Source organism: Staurois parvus, unplaced genomic scaffold (assembly GCF_062004578.1).
Source record: "Staurois parvus isolate SC_StPar_1 unplaced genomic scaffold, SC_StPar_1.0 ptg001418l, whole genome shotgun sequence".
In the NCBI taxonomy this organism is placed as follows: domain Eukaryota; kingdom Metazoa; phylum Chordata; class Amphibia; order Anura; family Ranidae; genus Staurois; species Staurois parvus.
Genome location: NW_028319214.1, coordinates 946,271 through 970,038, shown reverse-complemented (window position 1 = coordinate 970,038; position 23,768 = coordinate 946,271). Strand labels below are relative to the sequence as shown.

The 23,768-nt window shown below is 39.2% G+C and overlaps 1 protein-coding gene across 12 annotated transcripts in view; it reads left to right on the top strand.

The window, feature by feature from the left end:
• Positions 1-23,768, top strand: part of PITPNM2 (phosphatidylinositol transfer protein membrane associated 2) — a 450,474-nt gene that overhangs the window by 394,722 nt on the left and 31,984 nt on the right. For 4 of the 12 annotated variants that reach the window (XM_089661991.1, XM_089661989.1, XM_089661990.1 and 1 more), the window contains 4 exons: positions 6,741-6,890; positions 15,364-15,528; positions 19,365-19,565; positions 22,635-22,783. In XM_089661991.1, the coding sequence (XP_089518117.1) occupies positions 6,741-6,890; positions 15,364-15,528; positions 19,365-19,565; positions 22,635-22,783 (665 nt within the window). The remainder of the gene's footprint in view (positions 1-6,740; positions 6,891-15,363; positions 15,529-19,364; positions 19,566-22,634; positions 22,784-23,768) is intronic. The other 8 variants (XM_089661994.1, XM_089661996.1, XM_089661995.1 and 5 more) reach the window with 5 other exon arrangements.

The following is a 23,768-nucleotide window of genomic DNA, read 5'->3' as shown; positions in this document are numbered from 1 at the left end:
GGCCCGGCGCCTTCTGGGACCTGTCATGTGTCCCAGAAGACACCGGATCATTCACAAAGTGCAGCACATGCGCAGTGGGCACCCGGCTGTCACAGAAGCCAGCGCGGGAAGACTGTGCAGCGCTGGAGCGAGGAACAGGTAAGGCCCTGCAGGAGAGAACAGCTGAGCGGCCGGCCCGGTATTCTGACATGGGGGCGGCAGAAATACCGGACCGGCCGCTTTATATTCGCTCCATAAGACGCACTGACATTTTCCCCCCTTTTTTGGGGGGAAAAAAGTGCGTCTTATGGAGCGAAAAATACGGTATATATATCATATGCAATTGCTACACAAGCCACAAAGTAATTTAATGTTATAAAAAATTACCTGTTCAATGTAAAATTCAATGCAATATGGCAACCTGAATGCCTTCTGTACATAGATGGTGTACAAAACAGCCCCAGTAATGTCCTTTCCTGTCTGCACTAAGATACAAGTCAGATTTTAGACATCCTCTACAACAAAAATTCCAAAGGGTTAATTTTAAAGGGAATCAAATCCTTATTAGAACCCTGCAAATGCACCGAATGAAAATGAAAGTCACTCCCATTCCAAGTCACCTTCCACATTGATGTAATCAAACAAATCGCTATTTCTTCAGAATAAAAGGTTTTCTGCAACAAAGTTTGATAAAATCCTTGGAATGTACCAACCCAGAGGGGATTGTTTTTCTCAAAAAAGTGGAGTTACTCTTTAAAGTAAACTCAATATGAGAGAAGTATGGGAGCTACCTTTTCTGACCTTACTGCCAGATACTAGTAGAATCCCTCAAATGTGATGACAGTAATCCTGAACAATATGATAACTCCTAATTAGTGCCGAATGATAAACCAGCAGAAGAAGATAAGTAAGGTAAATGTCACACAATTGCACATATAATTAAGCAAACAGTAAAATGAATCACTACCTGGTGAACTTGTAACCAATGTTTTAACAGTTCAAAAGAAAATATAGTCTCATAATTTTCATACATCAAATCCTTTTGACTTCCGTGACTATGGAACCATCACCATCCTTAGTAGTGCCCCTTTATATTATTTATGGGCCTAGCTCATGCCACCTCTGTGCTCACAGAACTCTCCCCTCCATGGAAATGTACACTGGCCCATAGATATGAATATCTCCAGATTTTCTCCACTAAAAGACTCGTCAGACACTTTCTGTCCACTAAGGACTCTCCTCCTGTATTCCCAATGCTCCAGCCATAGATGGGTATCAGTCCCTTTAAGAGTTAACACATTGTTATTTAAGTAGTAGATGCAGGATTCCTGTCATCACATTTAAGGGATTCCACTAGTATCTGGTAACACCAGCAGTGCAGCATCTCACTATTTATAATATTTGTTACTGAGTTGTGGAAACACAATTTAATGCTAGCAACAGCTATTACACTGTGTACAATGATTATTTGTTATTGGTAGCGCAGGAATAACACTTCTTTTCTTTCACTGATTTCTTACCTTTTCTGACCTCTTTTTAAATATGGTATTTGTTTGGCTGTTTTGCCGACCCTTTAATATTTCAATATGAGTATGTAGACAAAAAAATTCCAATAAACGTCCTTTATTTGCATGCATGCTTTGGGTTAGAGATTCAAAGTACTGAAGAATGATGATCATCTAGGCAGCCAGGCAACTTGTATTTTTAGAAAGAATAGTCAGAAAAGGCAGCCTCTGTGTTTCTCTGATGTATTGAGCAGGATACACAGCTTATGTGTTGTACAAGGTTTGGCAGAGCAATATATCTAAGTGTTTGTTAAAATGTTCAAAGGTATTTATAGACATTGTCCTCATTTAATACAGCCAGCAGGATTAAGCCACAATAAAAACCATTTTCCATGTCATTTCTGATCTTTACAGATTACATCCAGTAGTTGCAGTTGAAAATCATTTATTGTTTTACAATGTAATGTCAGGTTGTAATAGTATATATATGTAAAACAATCTATGCAGGTAGCTTAAAACAAATGCAAATGATTTTGCTTTAACACGGAGATCAGTAGTATTTCACTCATTTTACCTTTTTTTTGCTATATGCTTGATTGTGGCATTATCATCTTGCTGTTTTTTTTTTAATTAAGCCAAATACAAATCTAAGTCTGACCTGGCATTAAATGTTTCTAAGGAAACCACAGTGCTGAAGTGCAAGTATCCTCTCCGTGTCTCTTTTGGACCTCCTAGGATCCTATGCTCAGGATCTAAATGGGGGTTATTGACTAAATGTGTGTGGAAGTGTACACTGTTATCTATTAGCTGGAATATGGGCTTTGATGGAGTGGTACTTTTCTTCTTTCACTTCTGTCCCAACATTCCCTCCCTTTTCCTTTCTTTTTCTTACATCCCCATTCTTACTCTAGATTCACACTATTGCAGTTTCCCTGCGGCCATGTTTGCACAGGCACAAATTAATTGACTGCACTATCTACTGAAAAAGCAGGGAAAGGGTCCCTTTACCTTTTCCAAAATTGCTGTTGCAGGGAAACTGTATAGTGTGTTTTTGGTGCGCGAAAGCATGCAATTATATGCAGAGAACCTAGCCTTGGTCCTGTAATTGAAGGTTGTTTTACAAACTCAAAATAAGTTGCCAATAAAAAAATATCACAAAAGTCTGTTCTTGTTTGCAGCCAATTATATGTTGCACTTGTTTACATCCAAAAATGAAAATGTCTTATTTTGCATACAGCTGTTTGTCTTTCAGATTCAGGTAGTTTATCTCATAGTAGAGTGGTTTTAGTTAACAATTTTCTCATTATTAAAAGTAAAAAGTTCCTTTGTGCTAAAGTGTCTGATAATAAAAAACATTGTGCAAATTAACACCATGTGCTAAACAAAGATATCAGAGTACTGACAGAGTGTCAGCACCTGTGGTATTAAGCCCTTGTAGATACTCAACTTGGGTTCCCCAGGGTGCGGAGTCTAAGCCCCACCCCTGCTACTTCACCAGAGTCCCTGATGGTGGGGATGGACTTGCAACAAGCTGGGACCAGGTCGTGGCCCCCAGGTACGCCCATCTGAGGATGAGGAGACCACTCGCGGGAGCAGAGTACAATGGGAGGAGGCAAACGGAAATCCGATAGACTAGCCGAGGTCAGGACAGGCGGAAAGCAAGCACAGTCAGAGAACTAAGCCGGGGTCGGTACACAAGTAGTCAATGCAGGATACAGGCAATATCAACACACAGGAGCTCCGACAACTAGGAAGTTGCTCAGGCAAAGTGGCCTAGACTGAGCATGTCTTATATAGGCAGGCAAACAAGGAGGCGGGCCAGGAAGTGATGGAAGGGAATAAAACCCAGAGAACAGCAGATGATGCCCATAGGTGAGCACAGACAAACACACATGTCAAGGGATCAGGAACAGCACTGCAGCAAGGAGGTAAGAACACAAACAAGAAACTGCAGGCTAACTTGTGCACAGAGTTCACACTATATCTACACACCAGTTATAAAATGTACCAAATATACTGTATATACAGTGTATATAAAAAATATACACACTCCTGTTAAAATGTCAGGTTTCTGTGATGTAAAAAGATGAGACAAAGATGAATCATTTCAGAACTTTTTCCACCTCTAATGTAACCTATAAACTGTACAACTCAGTTGAACAATATTTCAAATATTTGGCAATATTTGCCCACTCTTCCTTGCAAAAACACTCCAAATCTGTCAGATTGCGAGGGCATTTCCTGTGCACAGCCCTCTTTAGATCCTCCCACAGATTTTTGATCGGATTCAGGTCTGGGCCCTGGCTGGGCTATTCCAAAACTTTAATCTTCTTCTGGTGAAGCCATTCCTTTGTTGATTTGGATGTATGCTTTCGGTCGTTGTCATGCTGAAATATGACGTTCCTCTTCATGTCCGCTTTCTAGAAGAAGCCTGAAGGTTTTGTGCCAATATTGACTGGTATTTGGAACTGTTTATAATTCCCTCTACCTTGACTAAGGCCCCAGTTCCAGCTGAAGAAAAACAGCCCCAAAGCATGATGCTGCCACCACCAGGCTTCACTGTAGGTATGGTGTTCTTTTGGTGATGTGCAGTGTTGTTTTTGCACCAAACATATTTTGGAATTATGGCCAAAAAGTTCAAGCTTGGTTTCATCAGACCAGAACACATTTTCCCACATGCTTTTGGGAGACTTCAGATGTTTTTTTGCCAAATTTAGCCGGGCTTGGATGTTTTTCTTCATAAGAAAAGGCTTCCATCTTGCCACTCTACCCCATAGCCCAGACATATGAAGAATACGGGAGATTGTTGTCACATGTACCACACAGCCAGTACTTGCCAGATATTCCTGCAGTTCCTTTAATGTTGCTGTAGGCCTCCCAGACCAGTTTTCTTCTCATCTTTTCATCAATTTTGGAGGGATGTCCAGTTCTTGGTAATGTCACTGTTGCATAATATTTTCTCCACTTGATGGTGACTGTCTTCACTGTGTTCCATGGTATATCTAATGCCTTGGAAATTCTTTTGTACTCTTCTCCTGATTGATACCTTTTAACAGTGAGATCTCTCTGATGCTTTGGAAGCTCTCTGCGAACCATAGCTTTTGCTGTACGATGCAACTAAGAAAATGTCGGGAAGCACCTACTAGAACAGCTGAACTTTATTTGGTGTTAAACAGAGGTACTTCAAACGATGGCAGGTTTGTACTGACTCCTATTTAACATGATCTTGAATGTAATTGCTTAATTCTGAACACAGCTACATTCCCAGTTATAAGAGGGTGTGCATACTTATGGAACCACATTATTTTTTGTTTTTTGTTTACTCCCCTCCCCCCTAAAAGATTTCAGTTTGTTTTCCAGTTGAGTTGTACAGTTTATAGGTCACATTAAAGGTGGAAAAAGTTCTGAAATGATTTATCCTTGTCATCATAGAAATCTGACATTTTAACAGGGGTTTGTAGACTTTTTATATCCATTGAGTGTGTGTGTGTATATATATATATATATATATATATATATATATATATATATATGGTACATTTTATATGTGTTGCATTGTCAAAAGGAGATATACATAAATAGAAGCAGATATAACTCATTGACATATATATAAATAAAAAAAAACAAAAACATAAATAATAAATAAATGATTCATGAAAAAATCCAACCACATAAAGTGCCATAATTAACTAAAAAGTCTGGAAACATTTTTTTCGCGTTTAGAGTATATTTCTGTTGCTCTAAGGCCCTGCATTCATTTTTTTTATTATGCTCATAGACCAGCCTATCCTATCTCAGGACTACATAATGCATGACTACATAGTTAGTAAACATTACAGGACATATTGTATTGTACTGTCTATATATAGAGAATGATTAGATTAGTTATGGTTGAAGGGTGCCCTGTCAATGCAAATGATGAATTACTTTGCAACATCGTTGTGCATATCCATCATTGTGAATATTCAGAGGTTCCTCTGGTGCCCCCCTATTTGTTTCTGCACTGCCAATTTTCCCAAGCAAAGTTCACAAAGCTAACGTAAAATTATAACAGGCTGCAACAGTGCTCCATACTAAAGCCTGGCACACGTACCGAAAGTCAGCAGGAGCCGCTCAATTTTCGGTACATATTTACCGCTGTCTGTCTAAAGTCGTCCATAGATGGTTTCAATCTCAGACGGTTCAGCATGGATTGGCCAAGATTTGGACCATGTGTAGGCAGGCTGAACGTACCCAAGTTGATCGATTAACTTGGGTACAATCAGCCTGTCGGGTTCTACATGCAGTTATTGCTAGCGGCTGTTCACGTGACCACACAATTTTGCATTCTGGGTGGCTGGGCGGCCGACAACACAGAGGAATTCCCAGAAGAGTGAAGTCTCCCCACCATAGCAAATGCTTGGGCATTTTCAAGACCTTCCTGCAGCCGCAGCAGCTGCCCAAGATCCAGAGCTGTGTGGTCTTGTGCCCACTAGGAAACATATTTTAAAAAAAGGTATTTACATTGTTTATTATTACATACAGGGTGCAGCATTCATAAAGGCAGAGGGATGGCAACATTTAAGACTTAAAGGATCTTTCCTTCCTCTTTAAGATATATGTTCATAAGAGGCTGCAGATGTCAGGAAAATGGGTCTCCCCAGTCACACACCCCCCTCCCCTCATCCAATTCAACATACATTATAAAAATTACTCTGGTGAACGTTTTCTGTTAAGGCATTTAAAGTAAATTATATTTAAAGCTAATTCTTGAAGTGTAATTCCAGACTTTTTTTTAAAATGTATTTTATTTTTAGTTTTGGGTAAAGTGGGGAAGACTTAAACGTTCTCCTGGGTTTTATTGCTTTTCCAAGTTCCTATTCCCTTGTACGAGGCAAGAACAAAATTGGTTCTTGTCAAAAGGAAGGCACAGAAGACAGTAAAAACTTTGTAAGAAGTTGTCATTTAACTAAAATGTGTTTTGTATTGTTTATGTGCCCTTCGTGGAGAGAAATCTCATTACTTAGCAGGAAGTCTCTGGGATAGGGACACAGACACCAGTAAAATCCAGATAAATGTTCTTACTCTTTCCTAGTCTATCCAAAACACAGTAAGTTTTGGTTGGAGTTGAGCTTTAAGTCAGCATGTCAAATTTGAGAATATTTTTCAGAATATTTTTGTATAGTCTTGATGGAATTTATGTTCTTTGTGACATTGTCTGGTTATATGTTTGTAGCGTTTTTGTCTTGTTTTTGTTTCCCTCTCATCTCCATCCAGTCGAAGCTATACAGAACAACCCCATCCTTCTCATGGAAGGCAGCCCAGCGGTTGCTCTCCAGCGTCAAGATGGCATCATGGAAACCAGTATCCCTGTTCCTGTCCTAAGCTGCCAAGACACTTCCAGTAAAGCCACCACTTGTGCTGAATGTGTGTATCCTCCCCTTCTATTGTCTTTGCTCCTCTGTTGTGTAATCATGCACATCCTGAACTGAAAGCTTTTCTGCAAAGTGTTGTCAGTGAGGAAAAGAGCAGAAAGGCTTTATTGCCTATTTAACCCATTTTAGCTTCTTAATTACATCTGTATACATTGTGTTACCATTCTATGTAAGAGGTGCCCCTTAGGGGGGCTCGTGGCTTTTGATTATTTTAATGCACATAGCTTAAACTCAACATGATTTATATACAATGGTGCTAACACATGCCTCCTGTGTACTTATAATATTGCAAGTTATTTGTAGATAGGTGGATAGATAGTGAAAATGAACACTTGTTGGGAAAAGCTTTCCGTTTACCTGATCCAAGAAGGATTTGATAAACTGCTTTGTCTTGCTCTATAACTTGCATGGTCTAAATAAACATGTTGGGCAAGCAGGAGATTTGCTCGGGTAGCTTTGTCTTCCATTTACTGCTGTAAAACATGTGGCATTTTCTGTTTTTTTTGTTGTTTCCTCATATTTTCTGTGTATAGGTCAACCCATAGAAACCGCATTTCATTTGTTTTTTGCCATCTCATTTATTGGATATCACCGGTTCCTTCTAACATGCAAATATGTTTGTGAATTCTCATCGAATCTGTTTTTCTACATAGCTACCTACCTTGTATTGATTTATCTATGTGTAAAATTATGAATTAAGCATCAGATACTGTAAGCATTCTGACTACGATTTTTAAAACAATAATTATTGTTATCATTCCATGAATGGTTTACTTACAAAACCAGAGTACTTTTATAAGCTGTGACTCTGTCTAATGTTTTAATTTCAGTTCACAGGATCCTAACTCGTTAATATATTTTATGGTTTGTACCGCCTTGGTTCCTAATTTATTCCTTAATAACTCAATGGTTGAAATGTACTATAGCCATTAGTCTTACAATGAACATGTTGCCACTGAATACTGCTAACCTTTTTCTGGAACCATGCCTGTTTCCTTGATAAGCTGCAGGTCACCAGCCTGTCAGCCTGAGAGTGATCCCCACCACCTCCATATCCCTTAGCAATGCAAAGGATATCAGGGTTTCTACTTCATAGAGCATTGTAGACCCCCATGGGCTGTAGTTTGCAGGACCCCTGTTTTAGTAGATTGTTTTGAGGTTTCTACAAGAGTTTTAAGGTAATATATTACAATGTATCACAGCAGCGCTGTACACTTTTAAAAGTAGTATTCTACCAATTGGTGATGAAAAGTGCACCAAATCCCAAACACTCAGTGAGATGTTTTCCTCTGGGTCAAATAGCTCACAGCTTCACTCCTCCACCTTTAATCAGTGTAACAGATCAATCAATCTTTGTGTTCAGTGAACCACATCCCCTCAGAATACAATCCCTCAGATTCCCTCAGAAGAAGTTGTAAGGACAAAACTTTAGGGACATGGCTAAACAGTGTGAGGGAAGTAACTGTCAATCCGTGGATCAACAAGGTGGTGAGATACTGCATGCATTACTGTGATGGCAGAGGTCTGACATTTAACGAATTGAGATTGTGATAAGCGATCATTCTTTTTATGTTTGAGATTTTAATGGGAATGAACAAGCAATAAATTTGTTAAGTGGGATTACGCTATGTGTGTTGCTTTGTTCACTTATTTTGAGGTTTTAGAGTTTTAAAGTATCGCTGTGGGGAAAGAAGATTTTGGATGGATCCACCTAAATGGATGATCGAATAAAAGTGCTGTTTGCCTATCCCTAATATGACAGGTATTTGCTTGCGTTGAGTGTTGTATCCTTAGGGGATGTGGATGTATTTGACCCAGAGGAAAACCTCTCACTGACTGGGATTTGGTGCACTTTTCATCACCAATTGGTGGAAGACTATGAACTTTTAAAAGTGTGGAGCGCTGCTGTGATTAATGTTACATTGATTGCTATTCATGACAATTGTTTTTAAACATAAAGTAGCTAGCTCTCAAGCTTAGTTGTATTCACCATTCTTCCATAAGCGCTGGGTAATGTGCGTTGGTTGCATTTTTTAGCACATTTTTGTTTTATATTACAATGTATGTATTTATGCAGTGTAAACCCTGTCAACCTCAAGGCAACCTACCAACCGAAGCATTTTATGTAAACCATACCTTGTATACCATTGATGTATAGGAGATCTGAAAAAGTCCAAAAAGCCACTTATCAGGCATTGACCTCTTTTTATCATGTGCTTTACTGGGCTTCGTAAAGCCTGCCAAAGTGGTATGGAAATTTGTCTGGTCAGTAGAGACCAGATGTAATTTGATCAATTTATGGCTAGACTGGTTGTACTGAAGTCAATCTCTTGATCGTCTTTTGTACAGCTGACCTATTGGAAACATTTTGCTTTATCAGATCAGTGCCACAGGCTATAACCTGCGGTGCTGATTAGTGTATTTTTGACAGTGGGGAAGCTGCTCGTTGTCAGATTACAATAGCTCCAAGGGAGGGAATTTAATCATTCCCACTGGTTGAAAGAAAGAAAATGAATTATGTATGGCCAGCCTAAGTTAACTGGTATCAAGTTGGTTGGCTGGTCCAAGATAACTAGAGCAGCAGGAAATCCTCTTTGTTTTTTCAGCACCTCACAACAATTCGAATCATAAAAAAAGCCAATAACTGTACGGGGCTGCTTAAAGTAAACTCAATATTGGAGAAATATGGGAATTAGCGTTTCTGAGCTCTTTGTATATATGGTAGTTATCTGGCTGTTTTGTTAACTCTTTGGCTTCATTACTTTCTGACTCGCTGACCTGGAACAAGTATGTAAATAGAGAAAGTCTGATAAAAGTCCTTTTTTGTAAACTTGTTTTGGGTTAGTGATTCAAAGTAGTGAAGACAGATGATCATCATGGACAGACATCATTGTCTGAAAAGGCATCCTTTCTATGTTTCTCTAGTGATGGGTTTGCTTTATGGAGAGCAAAATATTTAAAGCATATCCAAACCTAAAACCACAAATATAATATCTATTGCAGCTTACCAGTCCTTAGATATGGTGGCTGCATTCATTTTCTGTTTTTCAGATTCATATTATTTTCAGCAAATATGTAAATAGATCTTTGATCCTGCCAAAAATGCAGTGCCCTTGTAACTTCTTGTGAGCTGAAAAAAGCACAAACATCCTTATTTTATTGTGTAAACTAGTAGTCCCATCAACTACCATGTAGATGAAAAAAGCAGACATGTTAGAAGTCCAGTCTGTGTGACAACCATGACTTCTTCCATAGATACAGTGGAGAAATGAGTGTAGGCACAGGAAGTGTTATTTGCAGGATCACCAACTAAAAATAAAGGATATAAAGCCCGAAAAAAGAAAACCAATGCAGCCACCACATCTAAGGACTGGTAAGCTACAATATGTTACATTTTCCTTTCGTTCTAAATATGCTTTAAGAGCTTGAAAGAATACTTCAGAAGAACACATGCTTGGGCCCTTGTAAACTGCCTGTTTTCTAATATTCAGGTGTTTTAACTATTCCAAAATGTAACTGTGTTATAATTTTTCAAGTTCATGTCAAAAAGCTGCACTAAGAAACTGCTTTCAGAGAAATCTTAAAGTGAACTTTGTTGTTGTTTGGTCATTATTCCAACTACATATACAGATTTTTTTATTTCTCATTTAAATCATGCCCACTGAAGAATAATTGTTGTATGGATTTCTAATTAAAGGGATAACACCTTCTGTTTCAAAAAGGCATTGACGTACTTAAAGTGTTACTAAACCCAGGATCCTGCATTCACTATATCTAGTCTCCCACAGTACACACAACATGGAAATGCCATTATTTTAGTAAATGTAAACTGCTAAATACTCTTTCTCATCAGAAGTATATAGCAGTTTTGTGACTTCTATCAGTGTCCAGCCAAGCACTGGTAAATCTTGTAGGAGTTTTCATTCTTCTCTGACTGTCCTATGAGGCTGCATGACCCCTGACCCCCTCTTCTAACAGTGCTTATTGGCCCTGTGCCGATCACATGCACCCTCCCAAAAACAACTTCTCTAGCAATACACACCAAACAGAGCATATGCAGACTTGCCACTGCTGCTCTGTACTATGGCAGATAGATTGGGCACAGTAAAAGAAGGGGAGGATCAGAGAAGACAGGATTAAACAGCCTTTTTACACAGTGCAGAAGATTAACCCCTTAGGTTCCACATTGAGTATAACATGGGTGCTTTACTGCATATACAGACTGATTTTACTTGTGTGGGTTTAATAACACTTTAATATGCTATAGTAATATAAGGTTTCTTACCAGTGGTCTCCAAACTATGGCCCTGGGGCCGGATGTGACCCTTTGCTTGCCTTTATCTGGCCCTTGGGGCACTATTCCTCCCGCTGATACGAGACACTATTCTGACAACTGACACCAACAATGGGGCACCATTTCTCCAAATTACACCAGTAACGATTCCTCCCAATAATAACATTGGGCCCACAGTCTGGCCCCCCCATAACTCTGAAGGACAATAAACTGGCCCTTTGTTTAAAACGTTTGGAGACCCCTGATCTAAACTGACTACTTATACTATTTTTTTTGAAGATGAATAGTTGTCTGGGAAAGTGTTGCAAGTCAAAACAAACTAGGATAATGGGAATGATTTCAGGATCATCACACTGTATGGCTATATGTGTATATTGAAAGTGATGCTGCGAATGGAGGTGATTTCCTGAATGATCAGCTAGCACAAGCTAACAAGTGCATATTGAGATAGCATTCATTTCAGTATGATAACAGTATTACTTCTCCTTGAAACACCTTGAGATGGGGAAAGTAAATGGACAAAAGACTACAGTACTCTATCCTCTTCAGCCTCCTAACTTAAACTAAACTAGAAAACCCCTATGCTGCTGCTCTCCTACCTCAGCATGACAGCTATGGCCTCCTCAGCTATTTACATCGTCCAGGCACAAACCTCCTTCAGAGTTCCCCATCCCCTCTAGACTTGAATTGGGCCATGCACCAATCTCAGCATAGAGTCCAAATTAAGCCTGGGGGGGCTTACTTTGCAAGCATGTTCTGCACTGATTATTTCAGTTCAGCGATGGTAAGCATTAACGCCTCGTTCACACCATATCCACAGAAAAGCTCATGGAAAAAATGCACAGATTTCAATTGCAGAAACATCAGTTTCAGTGAGTTTTATACATGTTGCAGATTCCTGAGCAGAGAAAACCTGCATGTGATACCAGTGTTGTGTGAACTGGGCACATAGAGAACAATTTTCTTTTGGCCCTTGCAGAATGCATGCAGAAAAACACACATCTCTGCACATGGTGTGACCGAGGCCTAAAGGAAGCCACAACTGGTTTATGGGTAAGTTTAGGTGAGGTTTTCTGGGTTAGTTTAGGTTAGGGGAGTAGTAGGTTAGGGAACTAGAAAAGACAGATTGGTATAGTTTACATCAAAAGTGAACCTCCCCCAATCCTTATTTTGCATTGGCATGAGCATGGCATCCGGTTGCTTTGATGAGGAAAATGAATGAATATAAATGTTATCCGCACAGGAATAGTTAGCTGTTGTTTGCCCAGAGGAATGTAAGGTATGACCTTCATAAAAGTCTTGTCCCTTCTGCTGCATCAAGTGATTTAACATTCATAAGAAGCAAAAATGCTAACTCGAGGTCCCCATATAAAATTCGGAGCTTGCTGGCATTTGAGTAATCTAAATTTAAACCAAGACCAATATTACCTGTCAGAAAAAAAAAAACTTAGACCAGAATCACAGGCTCTACAAACATCAAATTAACACCTCCAAAAAATCCAAAGCCTTTCTTTATAGTCTCAGTGGTTTCTATTATGCATTATACAGAACCGGGAATATATAAATGAAAAACCATGTTGACATTCATATGATCTCTCCATACAGATGAAACCTTCAGTGTAGGAGGCGGTACACACAACCAGGGGGGTCAAGGGAGGTATTTGATCTTTATAATGTATACAGTGTCAGTGCTGTGAAAGCCCCTGAAGGTGTCCACTTGGACAAAACTCACTGGCTAGAGCTACACATACTGAGGGTACATGCTGTCTGCTCAGCTGAGGAGACAACCTTTTTATGTGAGACCTTCATTTGCTGGCTTTTATTTTAGTCTTTAAAGACTTACTTTTGATAAGAAAAAAACTGGTTTTGGAGTAATTCTCCTTTTACATTGCTGAGAAATATTGGATATTACCAATATGGATAATTTTTGATTTTTGGTCAAATTTCATTTAATCATATATGGACCTCTACACAATGTGGAGGTGGTGTCCCTATCACATGTTTAGATTGATATTAATGTCACTTGCATGTCTGTTTGATCTTTCTTGTTATCTGGTGCATGGAAGCACTGTAGAAGAGGAAAAGGATTATCTGTACATTATTTGTAAAGAGTTCTAGAAGTCTTGGAAGTAGTATTCCACATATAACTGTTCTATATCTCCACCAGAGTGGTCTGCTGCCACTTGAATTTGAAAACAGTAGTTAAGCACAGGGTTTACAAATGAACACTCGGCATATTTTAAAATTGTACATATGTGCTTGTTTCTTTCAGTTTATAAGAAAATGAGCTTAAATTACTGTATTTGGTGTATTACTGTTTTTTTCAGCGCAGATAGCCATTGTCTAGGATGAAATTGAATTGATTATATTTGTCACAGCTGAGTGCTGAGGAGTGGGTCTTGTTTATGTCCTTTTTCCTCTATATTGGGAAGATATCCATTTAGCAGATTTCCAGTGCTTCTGTAGTTACACCTTTTCTTCATTGATTGAGCTAGCTCTTGACTTAGGGACATACACTTGGATGTATGTCTTGGAGCACACGTGCAGGGAGCACAACTGTCATATCCTGATGTGGATTTACGGTACGAGCCAGTATACGGTCAAGACTCTTTAAACACTTACTAGGCAGGCACTAAGCCAGTTTGCCTTCCAGTGTCCTATCCTTTACAGTGTTTGTGGTTTTTGTTATTTTGGGAGGACACTTTTTGGCAGATACTACCTGGGCTCTACTGCCACAATTTGCCTTTTTTTAAAGGTATAGATTGCTCATGAGCAAGCACCCCAGTCATTTTGGCACACACAGGTTCCATCATACTGATTATGTTTTTTTGGTTTTTTTTTTGGTCAGTGGAAACTTGTGCTGACAATATGTATGGGGACAGATTAATGTTGTCATGGTGTATATATATTATTATACAGCATTTACAGAGTGAGACATCTGAAATGTTCTTCCTTTAAGGGCTCATTTACACCATACCCTGCATAGATCAACACAGGCTCAACATAACGGGGCAGCACAGTGGCTAAATGTTTAGCACTTCCGCCTGGCAGTACTAGGGTCGTTGGTTTGAATATCAGCCACGGCACCTCCTGCCCTGGAGTTTGCAAGTTCTTCCTGTGCCTGCGTGGGTTTCTACCGGGTACTCTGGTTTCCTCCCATACTCTAAAGACATGCTGGTAGGTTAATTGGCTCCTGTCTAAATTGGCCCTAGTATGTGTATGTATGAATGTAAGTTAGGGACCTTAGATTGTACGCCCCTTGAGGGTTAGAGACTGATGTGAATGTACAATATATATGTAAAGTGCTGCGTAAATTGACGGCGCTATATAAGTACCTGTAATATATATATATTCCTGGTTCTGTATAATGCACAATAAATATCACAGAGGAAATAAAAGATAGCTTTGGATTTTTTTTGAGGTATAAATATTGTTAATTTGATGTTCTTTGTGTCTGCGATTCTGCTCTCAGGATTTTAATTTAGGTACTCAAGTGACCAATCTTTACAGTGTGTGTTGTTTCAGTCCACTGTTTTCAGTATCTGTCTTTGGGGATTTAATTGTTTTTTTTAAATCATGAAGCCTATGAAACCGATGTATTTTCCTCCCTGCTTTAAGTTTCAGTTTTCAGGGCTATACCCCCCCCCCCCAAATATTCCTATCCTTTCCCTGGCCGTTTTATTTTTTACTAATGACGTTCCCCCATATACATAGGTTTATATATGTATATATGTGTACAAAGACAAGTCTGTGTGTGTGTCTATATCTGTATCATGTACATATATATGTATATAAAAATATGTTCGTCACGGATAGGGTCTGCATTACATTGTACAGCAATGCTCTGTAGCCCCGTGTGAAACCTGATGTGAATTTTTTTCCCCTTTGCATTACCCTCTTTTTTTCCTATTATTGGAATGAAATACACCGGGTTATATTTCATTTGCTTGTCTTTGTATAGGTTTTGCAATTAAATGCATCTTATTTTGTGTTTCTTAATGCTTGAAAGTGTACACATCTGAGCTGTGGCATCTTCATCCCTCCTAATGCATTCTTGTTTTCTTGTCCTGTTTGGGTGTTAACTTTTAATTTACATTTTTTTGTTTTGTTTGTTTTTCTCCCTGTTTTCCTGTTTTCTTTTTCTTTTTCTTTTTTGTTTTCGGTTTCATAGCGGATGTTGTTCAGTTTCATGGTGCAGTCTTCGTGGAAAATGCCTCCCCTTCCTCCCCCATAACAGCTCCCCACTTCAGGGGGTACAGAAGAGCAAGTGAAATCAGCATTGCAAGTCAGGTCTCTGGAATGGCTGACAGTTACACGGCTTCAAACATAGCCAACAGTAAGTGCCTCGTTGCCTAACAGGTCTGATCAAGGACACAGTGCCACTCATAGCCCAATAGGTCACAGATATTGTAACAGCCTTCATGTAAAAATTGAATTTAGGTGGATGCATTAAGACAACCAACCTGGTTTAATATAATTAAGTTTTAAAACATTCAGTAGGTACTCTTACTATATGGAAGCTAAAATATTATAATATCAGTTCTTGGATAGTCACTTCTACACTGCTGCCCTGCTTGTTCAGAAATGTAGTGTTCTTTGGTGCAAAAATTGTCAGACTACCTTGCCGTGTCAAACAAGCAGAGAGGCATACAATGGTATCTTTGTAGAGGTGAATCAGGAGAAAGGGAAATTAAAATGAGTACAGTGGATATAACCCTGCTATATGACATGCAAAATTAAAGTGTTACTAAACCCAGGACCCTGCACTCACTATATCTGGTCTCCCACAGTATACAGAACATGGAAATGCAATTATTTTAGTAAATATAAACTGCTAAATACCTTTTCTCATCAGCAGTTAGAGCAGTCTTGTGGCTTCCATCAGTGTCCAGCCAAGCACTGGTTAAAGCTTGTAAGAGGAGTTTTCTTTCTGCTCTAGGAGGATGTAGAACCCCTGACATCTGTGTGGACAGTGCTGATTGGCCCTGTGCTGATCGCATGCACTCTTCCAAGAAAAACACACACCAAACTGAGCATGTGCAGAGTCCCTCCACACGATTTGTCTTATCAGGAGATAAGAGGGGGGGCTCTGGAAGAAAGGAAGGATCAGAGAAGTCAGGATCAAACATCCTTTTTACACAGTGCAGAGAATTAACCCCTTAGGTTCCACAGTGAGTATAACACGCATGCTTTACTGCATATACAGACTGATTTTACTGTCATGGGTTTAGTAACACTTTAAATTCTGACAGATCCCCTATTGTAGTCAGGGACTTGACCGACTATTCCAGAGGTAGAGCAGTCTGGGCTGGTGTCTATAAATGGTGACCTGTGCTGTTTTCTGCTTGGCAGCTCCTTAAATGCTTCATGCTTCCTCTTTAAGACAAATTCCAGTTTCTACTTATTAAGTTCTAGCATGTTCCATAGCACTGTACAGCAGGTGGCTTTGCTTTAAACATGTCTTGAAGACTAGCAAATCGTATGCTCTCCTTAGTCCCTTTCTGGTTGATGTTTGAAACCTATATGTATACATTTTTGTATTTCCATTAACAAGCAAATATATGTAAACGTTGTCTCTGTACCTTCTGGTTCCCTGTTTAATGTGGTCCTTGTGTAACGTGTTTTAGCTTGTTGTAGTCCTTGAAATTCACTTACAGTCACTAACATAACTGCACTGCCATTGCGCATACAATCCAGCATACAGTTCCAACTAGGAGCCGTGTTGAACTTCTACATTCCTTCTTTTTCCTGTTTTTGTGTGTGTCTCTGTCTGTCACTTCCAAATACACTGCATGCCTTTTATTGGTGGGTAGAATTTGGAATTAAAGGGAAGCTACCAGCAAAGAAAACCTCCATATTTATTCATTTCTGTTTAAAGGAGTTTTCCAATTTAGAAATGGATTTCCCAATACCTTCTTCTATATCAAAATTCCCCAAGTACAGGGGATATATGGTAGCACAGCTCAACTATATAAGTATATAGGGCTGTTTTTGTAGGACTGTTGACTAGAGCATCAGCAATATTAAGTTGTAGTAGTTTTGTTCCAGCCTACTTTCTCTAGCTTAGTTAACACACAGCCAAGTTCTTGTTTTAAAGGCTTATTATTAGTGGACTGTTCAGTCCAATTTTGACCTCGTTTATCACTGCCCCTTACATAAGAATTGTCTCTATGATTTTAGAAAAACTAGCTGGATTCACTCATTCATTCTCCATTTGTCTTTTTCCATTGCATGTTATATGTTTAGGTACTGTTGGAAAATGCAGACAGTTCTTATGTAGAGCACTTTGATAAATGGAGCCCTATGTAAACTAGCTAACATACTGCCTCCGGTTGCTCATCCTGGTTTTACTTTTTACCAAATTAACCGGGTAATAAATGTGATGACAAAAGCATTTTCTGTGTAGATTAATGATATATCTGTGCCTTGAATGATTATATTTAAATATGGTGCTTTTATGGGGCTATAATATTTAAACTTAAAATGCATTTGCTTGTAATAAAAAATGAATACAAGTGTGTAGATTATCTGTAGAGAAATATCTTTTTAGAACTTCTTTACCTATAATCTGCCTTTGTATTGGCTGCCTCTGACTTTTGTGGCATAAATATATCTATTGAACAAGCAAATGGTCAAGATGGAGAATTTCATGGTTCAAGGGTCATTCCTAATTATGTCTTGTATCTTCTAGATCACTCCTATTGCCAAGCAGAGATACTTAAACTGGATTCCTTTAAGTGTAATTTTTTTTTTTTTAGAAGGATTAGGACACCTTGCAGGTTTTTATTAATATAAGAAAGGAACAGCAGCACACTAGTTGCAGATCCTAATGAAAGCTTTTCTGAAGTCCCAAATCAGCAAGAAAGATACACCAATGTTTTGAGGGCATGGTGGCCCATCTTTTTTTCTAGGTGACAAGCACAGATGTCTCTGCTTCTCATCTTGATAAAGAGGGCCACCGTGTCCTTGAAATCCTGATGTAGCTTTCTTGCTGATATGGGACTTCAGTAATCCTTTCATCAGGATCTATAGCTGTCATGCAGGCATTTTCTTATTTTGGACTTTGATGGCACCGCCATTTAGTGGTACACCCACCCCCACCAAAGGGTTATCAACAAGTCTGTGTGGTGAGGTTTGATGTATTGTCAAGTTTTTACTGTGGTCTGGAGCTCTGTTAGAGAGATCCCCTCTCACTCACTATCTCAGTGACAGCAGTTTCACCAGACAGGGATTTTCTGTCAGCTTTTTATTACTGTCTGTGTCCCTGTTATATATTTACCTTCACTATCTATCCGGCAAAACCATTGTCACCAGGAGACACAACAAAGGAGTATCTCTCTAACTGATCTCACATAGCAGTAAAAACCTGACGGGTTATGAGCTTCCCTTACACTAACCTTTCCTCACTTGATCTAAATATGAAAACAAAATTCTGATTGGATGTATGCTTGAATTGTACTACATTGGGGTCTGCTGTTAAAGTCAGAGATCCCTTTGCAATTACATAGACTGACAAAGGAGGTAAATTCAGTGGCAGAGCTCTTTGATGACAGCTTCCCTTTATCATTATAGTGATGTGGTAAGTTACTTGTAACCCTGTAAAATAATTTGTTTTCTGGGACCAGTGTCGCTAAATTTTGGAGGCAAGGCCCACTGAACATTCTTTTGATCTTGTTATCAGAACAAGAGTGATGCTGTGTATCTGCACCACTGTTGTGTTGAAATGCTATGCAAGACAGAATAAAGTTCCATATGTTCAAGAGATTGCATCTAACATTCCAAGTATGGAAGTTTTCTGCTACAACTTCAGACATTTAATGTTCGTTCATGTTTTTATTAGTCTGTGAGGCCTGGGAACCTTTTCTTTGCCAAGACGCCACTATGATTGGGCACTGCTGGTCACACCAGAAGCAGCAAGGATCTATTAGGGACACAAGCACTTTTGGCACTTTTTCCTGGGAAATAAACTTTCTACAGCCTGTAGTCTTTTTCAGTTTTGTCTTCCAGTGAGTGATAACACAAACCCAGAAAAGAGTGCCTCAGGCATGCAGCAGTATAATAAAGACATAAAGTTTGATTATTAAATATGCACTTTGCTGGAAGACAAAATAACTGTGATGTGATTTTGCATGTTTTGTGGTGTTAATTGGTGTGTTTGCTTTGTTCCTTTAGAAACAAACAATCATCTTAACCATTCCAAAAAGCTAAGTCTTCTATCACAGCTTGCTCTCCCTTACAAATCTCACACAAAAACAAGTTCCCCCATTAAACACATTCAGTTCCCTGAGCAGAGTCACATAGGAGGAATGCTAGAGGTGGGAGATTGGAAGCACTTCATCAACCCGGGCATCCAAGGTGCGGACATCTCCAAAGGTATTTAGGAAGAGGCTTTCATCCTAATAACCCTAGCAGCGGCCACATTAGCATGATTTAACCCCTCTTGAGAATACATTCATCTTATATCATTCAGTACAAGGGTTCATTCAGAGAATGGTATTTTGGTGATAAAGGAGATTAAAACTGTGACACTTTTACTTCTTACACTTACATTTCATATGTGATATCTTTCTCTTCTGATTTTGTTTCTTTTATTTACCATTTAAGAAAACCGCTGCTTTGCTTTTTTTTTTTTCCCCCATATACTCTTCCCTATAAAATATATTCAGAACATACAGAGGTGGGTTTTCCCTGTCGCTTTTACTGTCGCAGCAAATACACCACAGCTACTTTGCAGGACACATCCCTGTTTTTAACATTAGGGCCACAAGGTTTATACATATTCACAGAATGCATCACTAGCAAATCCAGGTTTAGTGTTGGTGCCGTCCTGTATCTGAGACTAGGCAAAACATTGCAGTTCCAGGGATAATTGAGAAGTGCCCTGTAATGTGGTTATGGTGTGTTCAGGCATGCTCACACAATTGTGTGCATACCCTTAGTGTGATAGTTTATAAAGTTCTTTATTATCTACAACATGAGATTATTGTATTAGCTTAGCTGAGCTCATTTATAGCCAATCCAAGGTCTGTTGCATAGAAAAATCAATCGGATGATGGCTCCCATTTCTAGTGCAGGTTAGGAAATGAATGCCAGCATCTTGGCAATTTCCTTTGCCGATTCAACTTTTTTTGTGATGAGCTCAGTCGTGGTTTCAGAAGAAATACAAGTATGTTTGCAAGTTCCATTTAAAACTTGAATAACACATATGCTCTGTAGAGTTGAGATAAGGATGTCCAAAATTCTTATCACTGGATGTATAAAGCACCAACAGATCATATAGAATTCCATATGTTTTCTTATATTTTTATCTTTGATTTACCTTGCCTGAAAAACCTCTTTCTCATTAAAAATCAGTAACATAGCAGTATGTTTTTTTCTTTTCTTCTAGAAATAATCACCAAAGAGTACAAATTTTCAGTTAAATGTTCCTGATTATCTGGTGCTAAAATTGAGGCACCAGATTTCTTTGTATCTTTCAGATTTCAGTACAGCTATATTCTTCGTGTTGCTGAATTCATCCAACCCATGACTCTTGAATTGTATTATACTGGAGATTCACCAAGGAACTCTTTTTACACAGAATGCATAGAAGTTAAAGTTCACCAAAAGCACTACACTTAAGTTACGTTTAGACTTGCGCCTAAACTGCTGTGCCTCTGAAATGGATATGCATTCAGATCACTTTTTAGAGGTGCTTGCAGACGGTGAGGAGGTGATCTGACCCCTCCTCCACCTCATATTTTAACCCTTAAATGCCACATGCATAGCAGTGGTTGCAGGGCAGTTGTGGCACTTTCCTTGAATAGGTTGTGTTTGGCAGTGCTAATACCCTTTGAATGTGAGAGGAGCAATATTTTGTGTAAACACCCCATCCACTGCCTGTGCAGCTTAAAGTGGGATCAATAAAAATGCGGCTCAACCGCATGGTTTTAACGTCCCCAACCATACGTCTAAATGAGCCCCTAAAGTCGAATTCCAGCTATATTTTAATAGATTGGATAGAGTGCAGAATGCATATCACTTTTGTCAGGTTTTTTAGTGCTCAAATGTAAAAATAAGCCGGCATTCTGAAAATCATATTGACGTTTTTACCAATGTATTGTGTAGTGCCAAGTTACAGTTCACCAACCTTGCGACATTTGAAAATTCAAGAAAACTTCAGTATAATTTTGGGATTGCTGGACATTTTCTACATTTGCAGTGACAGCAGTTGAAAAGGCATATGGAGTACTGATGTGGGACAGATTGATATTCATAAGGTTTTTTTTGTGCTGCCTGTGTCCCTATTTAGGACAGTCCCCCATCTGCTTTGCCATCAGGATAGATGAGGGGAAATCCAAGATTTATAGTTATTACTGCTATTGGGGTACTTTGTAAATGGGGAAATCTCTATAAAGAGGCTGTGTGTTCCAGTGACATAATAAAGGTGATATTTTCCCTCACTTTGGAGAGATTATTAATTCCTTCCTTTTTTGTTGCTGGAAGTGAAAAGAATCATCTAAAGTGGGATAGATTGTAACCCCTCCACATGCTTGTACACCAATGGTTGCACAGTGTAAAAAAATAAAATAAAATTTGATCCTGGGCAGTTAAAATAGCATTTCCTTTTTGGTGATAATTTCTTTCTAACAATTCTCTGATGAAAGCATTTTCCCTGAGACATGGATGAGGTCATATATGAAAACGTCCACAGGCAACTGATTATTTTATTTGTTTTAAAGATAGATGAGAAAACAAAAGCAACACTGTAGCTGGTTGCTGTAACACCTCAGCACTCCTTGCCTGCTGTTTTCATAAATGCCCTACTGTGTTTTCTCTTTCCTCTGGAACTTTGAGTCTGTTATCTTTAGTGGTTCATCTGGAGATGCATGTTAATATGGGATAATAAAGGATCCTCTGTGCATGTGTTACAAGGGAAATCTCTGCATATATTATACAAGGTACTTGGATTGAGAAAATGCAGGTGCATGCGAAGCATGTTTGGTAAATGAGATTTGCATTTATTTGACCTAACTGGGATGCAGATAAAGGAATGCAGCCATTCTGAGGTTGGGTCGATGTTTCTTGGATGCAAGCATTTAGGTCCTTAGCCCATCTAAACCTGATCTCATTAGCCAAAGTGAACCAAGCCAGATGGAAGCACCTCTTTTGCCTAAGATCTCCAAATGGTGAAGTCTTGAATAGATTGTTCTAGAAACAGGGTTTTTCTCCGAAAGGGTTAATTCAATTTGGGAGGACTTTAATTTATTCAGGTTTAGCCCTTTAGTGTTAATATTTGAGTGTTGACACTCTCCACTAGTAGATTCACATGATTGAACTAGCAGAATGGCTTCATTCACTGAAATGAGTACATTTTACAGGCCCACAGCATCCTGCTCCTTTTTACATCATCAGCATTTTCGGTTATGAGAATGAAGAAATAACATGCTTCTCCATTTTCAGTTGCAGCAAAGTGGTGGGGTACCAAAAGAATTGACTATGCCCTTTATTGTCCGGATGCCCTTACTGCTTTCCCCACAGTTGCCCTTCCTCACCTTTTCCATGCCAGTTACTGGGAATCCACAGATGTTGTTTCATTCCTCTTGAGACAGGTGAGAGAAACATTTGCTGTTTACTTTTTTTCAAGAAATGGTTATTTACTTATTTAGCAAAAAAAATACATAAATATTCTTCCTATTGCTGTGTAGCCTGACAATCTCTAGAATGTGTGCATTTGGGACTGCGCACCCACACCTGTACGTCTGTCAAATTTGGAGCAGCGACTGTCTCTGTGCAGCTGGTGCTTCCAAATTGACATTTACAGGACTGCCTGCACAGGTATGCATGGAACACCTGTGCATTCCCATGCAAGCAAACAGGACCCTCGCACGGGTGAAAATTTTACTTTTCTGGGGGGAGGAAAAGATATATATATATATATATATATATATACACATTGCTCAAAAAATTACAGGAACATTTTGAAAACAAATCAAATCTCAATGGGAAAAAGTATCATGCTGGATATCTATACTGATATGGACTGGGTAATGTGTTAGGAACGTAAGGATGCCCCATTGATGGAAATTAAAATTGCCAACCTACAAAGGACTGAATTCAAAGACACCCCGAAAATCAAAGTGAAAAAATTATGCATCAGGCTAGTCCATTTTGCTGAAAATTCAATGCAGCAACTCAAAATGGTACTTAGTTTGTATGGCTCCCATGTACTTGTGTGCATGTCTGACAACGTCGGGGCATGCTCCTAATGAGACGACGGATGGTGTCCTGGTGTATTCCTTCCAGATCTGGAGCAGGGCATCACTGAGCTCCTGGACAGTCTGAGGTGCAACCTGGCGGCGTCAGATGGACCAAAACAAGATATCCCAGAGGTGTTCTATTGGATTTAGGTCAGGCGAGCGTGGGGGCCATTCAGTTGTATCAATTCCTTCATCCTCCAGCAAATGCCTGCGTACTCTCACCACATGAGGCCGGGCATTGTCTTGCACCAGGAGGAACCCAGGACCCACTGCACAAGCGTAGGGTCTGACAATGGGTCCAAGGATTTCATCCCAATACCTAATGGCACTCAGGGTG